At 34.9% G+C, this 10,000-nt stretch overlaps 2 protein-coding genes across 6 annotated transcripts in view; one reads left to right on the top strand and one right to left on the bottom strand.

The window, feature by feature from the left end:
- The window catches only part of LOC122258933 (centromere protein K), a 9,854-nt gene extending 8,811 nt beyond the window's left edge, over window positions 1-1,043 (top strand). The window contains exons 3-4 of the mRNA XM_043025232.2: window positions 146-224; window positions 374-1,043. Of these exons, the coding sequence (XP_042881166.2) occupies window positions 146-224; window positions 374-562 (268 nt within the window). The 3' untranslated portion in view covers window positions 563-1,043. The remainder of the gene's footprint in view (window positions 1-145; window positions 225-373) is intronic.
- Window positions 1,044-1,090: 47 nt separating this feature from the next.
- LOC122258931 (uncharacterized) overlaps window positions 1,091-10,000 on the bottom strand; it is an 8,959-nt gene continuing 49 nt past the window's right edge. The window contains exons 1-11 of one of the 5 annotated variants that reach the window (XM_043025225.2): window positions 9,911-10,000; window positions 7,765-7,872; window positions 7,446-7,500; window positions 6,384-7,170; window positions 5,768-5,917; window positions 5,163-5,254; window positions 4,199-4,297; window positions 2,965-3,774; window positions 2,637-2,747; window positions 2,249-2,424; window positions 1,091-1,868 (exon numbers count right to left, since the gene is read on the bottom strand). The exon at window positions 9,911-10,000 is cut by the window's right edge and continues 49 nt beyond it. In XM_043025225.2, the coding sequence (XP_042881159.2) occupies window positions 1,637-1,868; window positions 2,249-2,424; window positions 2,637-2,747; window positions 2,965-3,774; window positions 4,199-4,297; window positions 5,163-5,254; window positions 5,768-5,917; window positions 6,384-7,170; window positions 7,446-7,500; window positions 7,765-7,823 (2,571 nt within the window). In that variant the 5' untranslated portion in view covers window positions 7,824-7,872; window positions 9,911-10,000 and the 3' untranslated portion in view covers window positions 1,091-1,636. Of the gene's footprint in view, window positions 1,869-2,248; window positions 2,425-2,636; window positions 2,748-2,964; window positions 3,775-4,198; window positions 4,298-5,162; window positions 5,255-5,767; window positions 5,918-6,383; window positions 7,171-7,445; window positions 7,501-7,764; window positions 7,873-9,883 lie in introns of all 5 variants that reach the window. The other 4 variants (XM_043025226.2, XM_086552560.1, XM_043025228.2 and 1 more) reach the window with 4 other exon arrangements.

The raw sequence follows: 10,000 nt of genomic DNA, 5'->3' as shown, positions 1-10,000 counted from the left end.
TGATATCACATGGCCTCTGAAAATTAGGATATACAAAAGGGAGAGAATTAGCCATGCAGATTCAAATGTGAAAGTGGCCTTCTGGGTCTACCAGAAGATGAACTGTACTATTACATACTTATAAGTACTTGCATTTAAATTTCAGGTATGAGCAAACAGGAATATTGTTCAGAGAGCTCCGCACAGTACTACACATGATTTTGACGGAGTTTTATCCTGAGGAGGTGAGGGAGAGAATATTTATGGAGAAGGGAAAAAAATAAATGAAAGCATCAAGATGATTAATAAACTGTGTATCTGCTATATTTATGTGTGTACATAACTGAATTATGTGAGATTTATATATATAGATATATTTTCTTTCTTTTTTCAGGTAGAAGGGTTGTCAATGGAAAATCTTCTGGAGGTTCTTGTTAGTAAGATGCTTGAAGACCCAAGTGACCCATATGTGAATATCCATGAAGGCATGAAAGATTATCACATTGCATTTTTACTTCGGGCAAATCTCATTATGAGGCATAAAAATGATGTTACTCGTATTAGATTTGTTGATCCAAACTGATTGCCAGGTCAGTTTTGTTCAATAAGTCATTGTAAGGATTTTTGTCTTGTTGATAATAATTGAAGCCTGTTGAATGTAAATCTTTAAGACAGGTCTTACTCTTCATCTTCATTCTCATGTGAGTCACCTTGTACATACTGTAAACATTTGTCAGCCTCAAAGTCTTGTTTTGTTATAGAGATGCATTTTGGATAGTTTTTTTTTTTTTTACATTTGATTTTGCCTAGAGGTGAACTATGAATTGAGTTGAACTTTAGGCACTAAGAAAGAATTCCCTAACATACTGTATATGGTTAACCTCAAAGGTATACTTTTGGTTTATCTTTTGTACTGGTGGATTGTAAATGTATTCTTTAATTTTTCAATATTGCATTATTATGCAGAGTACTTTAATAATTAAAATAATTTTGGCATTGTATTCACTTTGCAAATAAACTATATGTCAGATAGGTATAAAAGGTTAAGAACTTCAATGAAGAAAGTATTCACTAGGGGGAAAATATATATGGAAAAAAAAATAAATCAAAATTTTCATTCTTATTTTTATCTATACACATTCTTTTAACTATAAAAAACAATACAAATAGGAAAGACAGACATTGAAAAAAAGTGACTGGAATAAATGAATCATTGTATAGTGATGACAATTTTTATCCACTTTATTCTAACAAATATACATATTTTTTTTATTTCACTATAGACTAAAGATTCCAAAATGAGCTCTTTATGAAAATATTTGTACATATTTTATCTAAATAGATATATTTTTGTTTCTATCCATATAAAACATATAATTACCCCCCCAAAAAAGTATACCAGGTAATTTCATGCAAATAAATCTCATATGCCTAATAAGCCTATTATTATGTTTAGTACAAATCTTCTGCTAATACTGATTCTTTACATACATAGTCTGAGGTAACACATTTTAAGGGAGAGAATTAGAAACTGTTGGACAGTTCCTTGGCAGAAAATAATCAGTATAAACAATATCCTAAAACAAAAAGTTTTTAAAAGTAAACATTTGGCCTCAAAATGATGAGCTAAATATAGCTTCCGAGAGAGAGAGAGAAATTAATCGTACAACTGCTCTAACTGTTTACGCAAGCTGAGCTTTAATAAGGACACTTCTTTTCGTGAGTGAGGTGTTAGGGGGTCCAGTGACGGGCGTTGACAATCGCCGGCTAATTCCGTAAATGGCGATTTCTCTACAGGCGTATTGTCTGAAGGGGGAGGGAGTTCTTCCATTTTTTCTTCTTGGACTGGCTGAGTGGATTCTTTTTTTGAAAGAGGTGTTTGAAGAAATCTGAAAAGAAAGGACGTGAAAATCAAGAATTTGTATTAGTATTCTCTGTTGACTAGGGTCTCATGACCTGTACCTCCAATGCATACTTGGGTCTGAGAGAAAAAGAAAATCAGAGCTTTGTACAGCCCTCCAATTATCTATTTCTTTCAATGAATGATATTTTGTACTAGTAGTTGTAATAGAGCCCTATTTTCACAAGTTTCTAAGTTGAATGTTCTGTATTCTATGTTCTGCATTTCTTTCAAATATAAATTGCTTGCTATGAACAAAGTAATTGGTTATTTTTCTATCTCGTCAAAAATAGACAGAAAAAATAATGATATATACTTCATCTACCCCTTCCATTCTTATATATATAAAAGTATATTCATCTCACTTACCTATTGGTATCTTTCAAGGAATGCCAATGTGACCAACTGGCATTTAAGCTGTTGCACTTTTGCATACTAGTGTCTGGTGTCTCGTAATCTTCCAGTTGATCGTCTATCTCTGGGGCTTCATAAAATATGGAGGTTTCACTAAACTGGACACTCTTGTTGATTTGTGACTGGTAACCCTGTTTTGTTAGAAAAATGTAAGGACAATAAATTATCAAGCCCTTTCCCTAATAGTCTTATAGATAATGCATGAGTATGGGATAGGCTGATCAGTTTTAATAATAAATAATCCTATCAGAAATGTGTCTCAAATACTTTTCTTTCTAATATTGCTTTACTATGAACTCAGAACTGTTTACAAGATTACTTTCTAACCAAACCAACTACAAACCATATCAGGGGAGTCGCAGTCCTTCTGTGTAGAATGAACAATTGCTTCCTTCTCTTGCATCATAGCCTTTAACTTTTTGAGAGGAGATATTGTGGCAGCAAAACTATCCAGCTGTAAGTAAGTAAGTTAAAAAAAAAAAAATTATATAGGGATGGAAGTAGGATTAGTATTAAAAATTTAAGTCTAAGAGAATAAAGGTCACTTACTCTTTTATCATATACATAATCTAATGAAGAAGATGCAAACCAAATTAAAATCAATTTAATTTTTCAATTTCTAAGTCAAATGAATAAATGAATCCTTAGAAACAAATCAAATATACACTTACAATACCATCTTCCCTCATTCTCTTCTGTCTAGCTGCAGTTCTTTCTCTGATTAACTGTGCTTCCTTTGCAATTTCATCTTGTTCCTTGCTAAGCGTCTCAAGCTCATTCTTTAATGTTGGGTCCAGGGATCTTCCATACGCAAATTTTATTTGTGTGTTTGTTGAGGCATCACATTTAACCCCCATAGGACTTGTTTGTACTTCTACTGTCTGGGACCTTGGCTGTTGCACAACTAATGGAGCCGATTTCAAACCTTTTGACCGCCTACGGGTGTTAGGGGTACGACCCTGGGATTTTGTCTTTGTATCCTTGGGTGGTTGGTTTCTCTGCAAAGGTCTACCAATAACAGGTCTGACACCTGATGGATTAACTGTTCTGGAGCTCTTCTGTGCTACTTTGTAGGTTGGTGTTTTCAGTTTGGATACTTTGCTTACTGGTTTCTCCTCTGTGAATTTCACAATTTTAGGCTCTTCTTCTGGTGTATCACAAATATTCTTTTTGTTTGTACCCAAAGTGGCATTATGCTTTCTCTTACTGATTGCATCATGTTTTGCATTTTTCTGCAACACCAATTTATCTTCATCTTGTGACCACTCGCTTTCAAAATCTCCTGCACATCTGAATTCGTCTTGCCCATCTGAGATTTCATCTTTTGAATTTCTTGCTTCTTGGGCAGTTGTCTTTTGGAATGTAATCTGATGTTGCCTCTTAATGCCCAAGGTGGAGATCTGCATAAGGTTTTTCTTGATGGCAGGTGGTTTGCTCTGCTTCACTTGCTCCTCTGTACATTGGAGAATTGATGAACCTGACTGGAGACAAATTGAAAGATTTTTACACTCTATGTATGATCTTGTCATATTGTTTGCTCTTATCATATTCTTGTGATCTTGCAACATTACAAAAAGGTATGTCTATTTATTTTTCTTTCTTTTTCCATGATTAGGACACACAAAATTGTTCTAAGATTGTGGAAGATTAGCATCTTTTCTGATAAGTCAATTCCTTACATACTATATATACATACATACATAAATATTCACATATATACACTTACACACTTGCATAAATATACTCACACTTATGCAACAATCACTCCCACACACATTCAAACATGCAACACATGTATTCACAACCACCCAACACATTCAATTGCACAACACATACACAAAAAAAAAGTGTGCAATAAAAATATTTTAAAAATTCAGAAATTCATCCCAAACACTGACAACTTACAATCATGTTAGTGATGTCCATCATGTCCAGAGGTGCAGTAGCATCATCTGAGTCGTCGCCTTCATCACCACTCTCGAACTGCAGTGTGCGACGACATTCCTGTGGTTAACAAGAAGAGAAATATATCATGGAACAGCAAGAATGGGGCTCTTTTTATGATGTCCTACATGCAACATATGATTCATGAGACTCACTAACAATATTCATAAAAGAAAGAAGAGGTGGAAGATGAATAAAACAAAAACAGTAACAGATAAAAAAGGTGAAAAACTACTGACTCGTGAGAAATACTATCCTATAGGGGCACAAGGGTAATCCATGAAACCTAACTGGGTTGTCATGAAAGAAAATGAAATACACTGGCTTAGTTAACATTTACATTGTTACCATTAACCATGCCAATGTCAGAAAATGGACTATTGATATAAATCCGCGGGTGTAACTAGGTGTCTAGATTCTCACATTATACTATGAAATTTAAGGTTTCAATATGGTGGGACTCCTCCCTGAAATGCTGTGGTATGTGCCCCCCCTCCCCCCCTTTCAGTACCACCAATGTGTAGATCGCAAAATAATACATCAATTTGAGGATTTTTGGAATCTGCACATTTGATAAATTTTGGTGAGTTGAATAACAGACATTGTAGCTTGATAAAACAAATAATTCAAGTTTTTTTTTATACATCAGTTTAGTCTGGTAAGAAAAGAAGAGAAGAGGAAGAGAGAGAGAGAGAGAGAGAGAGAGAGAGAGAGAGAGAGAGAGAGAGAGAGAGAGAGAGAGAGAGAGAGAGAGAGAGAGAGAGAGAGAGAGAGAGAGAGAGAGAGAGAGAGAGAGAGAGAGAGAGAGAGAGAGAGAGAGAGAGAGAAGGAAAGAAAAAAAAAAGTTTGTGACTCAATAAATGGAGCTGGAATAATTAAAATGAAATTTCTTGCCATTCTGAGAAACAGCATTATTTACACATACCTTGGATAATTTCAAATGATCAGATTTTTCCTCTTTGTTTTCAGAACTTGTGTTTATCCCTTCATGCTTTCTTTTTGAGGACATAAGCTGACCTGCAAATATGTAAGATTTGATATCAGTACAGAATAAATAGTTATATTTATATTCAAATTTATATTTGATATCTGTACAGAATACAGAACAGTACTTTTTATCATATAATAAATGGGTCTTTGGATATCATTACATTAACCCATTCCCGACGGGGGATTTCTAGCCTAGAATGTCCAAATGCCGGGGCTTTCGAATTATTAGGCCTAAATCAATTGAATAGCCGGCACAATACTGTGCCGCCCGGCAACTGGGCTTTTGAATGCGCGGTACACATGCTGTACCACCCGTCCTGTGTGGGTTAAAGAGTTGGTCAGGATGTCTGTCTGTCTGTCTGTCTCTCTCACTCATACACATACACCTACACACCCACACAAACACACAAAATCTAAATCTAAATAAAAATAAAAATTCAGTATATCATGCATTGAAAACCATCACTTACCCTTTTATACAAAACAATATAAAAAATAAGAAAAACAAAAATGCTCTTTTGGTAAGTACTGAACGCCTACCTCTCCTTCGAGCTGAAAACTGATTCAGCCGTAATGGAGTCAGTTTTGCTCTCGGTGTAGGTTTGGAGTTGGATTGAAGGAGAGAAATTTTCCTCTGCTCTCGAGCTTTTTCTATCATGTGACGCACCTTCTCAAAGGCTTCTTTTTTTCCTGAAAGATTAAATATTGAAAATATACAAAAAGGCAAGTGTTTTGGGCCCCTTAACTCTATGACGACGGTGCGTCACACCTGTGTGACACAGCTAAATTCCCAATGCTGGGGCGTCATGCCAGTGTGATGTTTCCAATGCAATATTGCAATGGCCCGGCATAGGGGTTCTCACTTATCACCGTGCCCCGTCGGGAAAGGGTTCATTTCTGAGATCTAGAATTACATTATCTTACAAATAGAGGACATCCACTGGTATCACTCTCTTATTTTAGGATTGCCTCATCTACGTTGCAATATAAGTTCACAGAATATGAAGTAAACTAAAGAAGTATTATTGCATATCACCAAGAAAGTAAAGTATATATAAAGTGCATCCTGGATAATATTACATACAACTAAAGAGAGAATAAATATATGAATATATGTTTGGGGGGCAGGAAAGTTTTCTAAAAAATAACAAGTTACCTCCAAAGACGAATGTTCCCTTTGATGCACTGCTGGAGGCCACATGTGGAGATGCCAAAGGTCTTGTAACTTTTGAGTTACTTCCTATCAGTTTCAGATTCTTGCTGAACTGGGAAGTTGCTAATCTGTTATAACTCTCTTTCTCTTCCAACCTCCCCTGCTTTTCTTTCATTACATTTTCTGTTTGCTTTTTGTCAGAACCTAGATATGATGACGATTCACATTTTTCTGAAATATTATCGAGTTGCATAAGTCTTGCAGACCTTCTCCTGTTATTAAAGTCTTTGATTTCTAAATTTGTCTGCTGAGATGAAAAATTCTCTTGCCTATGTGGTAACTCCTCCAAATTATGTAACAATTGCTTGGATCTCCTCCTTAGATTTGGTTGGAAAGAATTGGGCAGAGCTGCTGCATTTGGTGCAAAAGCACTGTTTTCTGAGCTTGTATCTTCATGAGTATTTAATACACTAGATCTTCTCCTGTGACCAAGCCTTCTGAATGGATTATGAAGGCTTTGTTCGTCAATTTGCAATGAATCACCACTACTCATTGATTTTGGCTCAAGGGAGATGTCTGCTTGTGCTGATCTACGTCGTGAATAATTGCTGATCAGTATTCTTGGCTGGATGTTCCCTAAGATTCCCTGGCCAATCTCCCTCTCTTCCTCATTCTGAACAGAATTTGTATCTTGCACATTTGTAGGATGTAGCTCCCTCCTATTTACAGTCTTCTCCACACTTCTATTTTGTTTCAATAAGGGCTGTTGGAAACCTGGATTTGGGCTCTCCTGAAAATAACATTAATTGTAAACATAATTAATGTACAAAGCATTCATGCAGTTAAACATATGATAAAATAAGTAAGATGACACAAACATACTAACACCAGCAAATGGAACAAATTAAAATTGATCATTAATAAAGTGAAGAAACAGGAATGAATTAACTGTAACAAGAGTAGGTATCATGGTCACTAACTTAACAACTCTAACTGCTCATTCACAAACTTGTCACATAAACCCAGTTTTCTTATACATGTTGAATAATGTAAACCTTTACTTACCTCTCTCATAAAAGATTCGATGATCATGTCATTTTCTGGCCTGTGCCTTCGAAGTCTGAAAAATTTACCACACAAAGAAGTAAGACGTGCGATATTATCAGTTATTGACGTTTCTTTTAATCTTGGCAACTATATAATGCAACAAATATAAAACTATGTCAGGTTTTACATTTTGAGAAGCTAATAAGTTCTCAACTTCAAAATAGTGTTTTAAGAGAAAGTTTTATTATTCAAACATCATGTGTCATGATAAATTATTTTACAAGGAAAAAGCTTCGCTGAGAGAGTGGGTTAAAAAAAGAAAAAAACTCTAACTTACAATGCAAGTCCCCTTAGGGGTTTGAATCCTGACTGCATGTTCTCTTTTTCTGCTTCCATCGTGAAGAAAACAAGTTCCTTCCCTTCCACACGCCCTCTGTTTTATAGCCTAGAAATAATGCAATCCTCATATAAGTATATTACCATAGGCTGATTATTTAATATGTCTAAACTGGATAATTAACCTTTTGCCTTTAACATATTGGTTATGACATTGTTATATGCCAAATCTATAACCTATAACCAAATTCCAATATACAGGAAAGAAATTGGAGTGTACAGTGTGGATGCTTCTAGGGTAAAAATAGATTATCATATTAATGAGAACTAGTTATACATTGGTTTATACTTTCTTGGGTACAAGACACTACTTCTTCATTATATCTATGCTTTGAATGAAATGATTCTACTGGCCAAATGCCTTATATGCATATGGATTTCTATTATTCAAGGCCACTTTGCAGAACTCTGCAACTGTCTTGTATATTGGATAAGGATCAGGCTGTCATCTGCAAAGGATTAATTGTAAAAATGGTCAGTGTAATGATTGACAAGATGATAGAGAACAAGTTGAGTGCTGTCAGTAAGAGAAGTTTTGTTAAAAGGTTTAATGTAGTCAACTACAGCAGCATCAACTATTCAATGTCATCTCTGTAGAAATCATTATTGATCTCATAAGTGACAAAGACTTGAGATTCACATAATCATGAGTAAAAAGTCCATTTTGTTCATTTGCAATTATAATGGCTGACATTATCAATCAGGTATTGTTGGTAAGCAACTGTGAGCTTATATTCACTTTGCACAAAGACCACTGTCGGCCTCTGTAAGTTTGGCCCTACATAGACCAACACTTCTCAACTAACATGGTGGCACAATAGAGTCTGTAGACCTCCAAGAAAATTTATCAAGAAATAAGAAGCCAGATCAAGCTCTATTTTGTTAGAATCAGCCATGTTGTCTTTGGTTGGTGCACTGAAGGTATGAAGGCTGCAACATTTACTTGGAATTTGTTTGCCTTCAAGTGAAAGTGGATAGGATACAGTCAATATAATAACAAGATAAAAGTCCTGGTATGAAAATCACTGCAGGTTTCTTCTAAACATTCACATTTTTCATAACTAATACTTCTCTTCTATGCATCCTTTGTGACCATTACATTAGGTTATCTCTACCTACTATGTGGTCATATTCTGAATAATTACAAAACATTTAAAGAGACTTTTCTTTTTAAGGTAAGCCTCTGAATAAATTTACTAGCTTCAGGGTAAGCCTATATTACATACATATGTATGTATTTACATGTGCATGTTTAGAAAACACCTTCAGTGGTTTTAAGAATGTTTTTTTTTTCTCATAATCACTCTGGCTGTGCTATTTAAACATGTGACCTCTAATAGAAGGCCAACAATCTGAATTCCAACAAGAAAGTGTTGGATTTTCAAAGAAGTGCCACGGCTTTATGCCTCAGAGCCTGGCAAAGGCCAACACCTCTCCACCATGTACATTCTGGTAAGGTAGAGCTTGGACTGGTTTCTTATTTGTAAATAAGTCATGCAGGTTTCTTCTAAACATTCACCAATAAAAGTACAAGTACTTATAATAAAAATATTCTTACTGAATAAAAGGTTATAAAATGAAAATATAGATTATACATATCCTTTCAGATTATGCATGTACTTAATTCTCACAAGTGTCTCAGAATCCACCATAGCCTTCTCCAAACACTAAACACATGAACATTTTTTAGAACACTAGTATGGACTACCCGCTCAACAGATATTAGTTACCAACAAGTCTCTGCACAGAAGTACATCCTATACATTTATGTCATACACAGTAATAAGAGTATTGTAATAAAACAGCAGGAAATTCATCTTTAAAATAGTATTTTTAGTGTACTACATACTTTTAATCCGTAACTGGTTTATCAAATCATTCCAATAATGAAGTCAAAGGTAATATTTGTAACACAACTAATATAAAGTGATACTATGAGCTGTTCTTAGAACACGTGAAGTTTGAAACACAATTGCAATCCGGAAAATTTGAGTTGCAGCCAATAAATAGTAGAGAACTTGAATCTTACTGATATCATACATTATATCAATATTACTAACAAGAACTCACTCCATTCCTCTACATACAAAAAATGGTTCATCTGCCAGCCATCCAAAGTAAAATCATCATGAACAGAGGGCAAGAGACGGACTAACACACGAAACAGAAAAACTTGA

Source organism: Penaeus japonicus, unplaced genomic scaffold (genome assembly GCF_977035675.1).
Source record: "Penaeus japonicus unplaced genomic scaffold, GWHDUDI00000001_assembly GWHDUDI00000027, whole genome shotgun sequence".
NCBI classification, from domain to species: Eukaryota; Metazoa; Arthropoda; class Malacostraca; order Decapoda; family Penaeidae; genus Penaeus; species Penaeus japonicus.
This window is presented reverse-complemented; position numbering and strand designations above follow the sequence as displayed.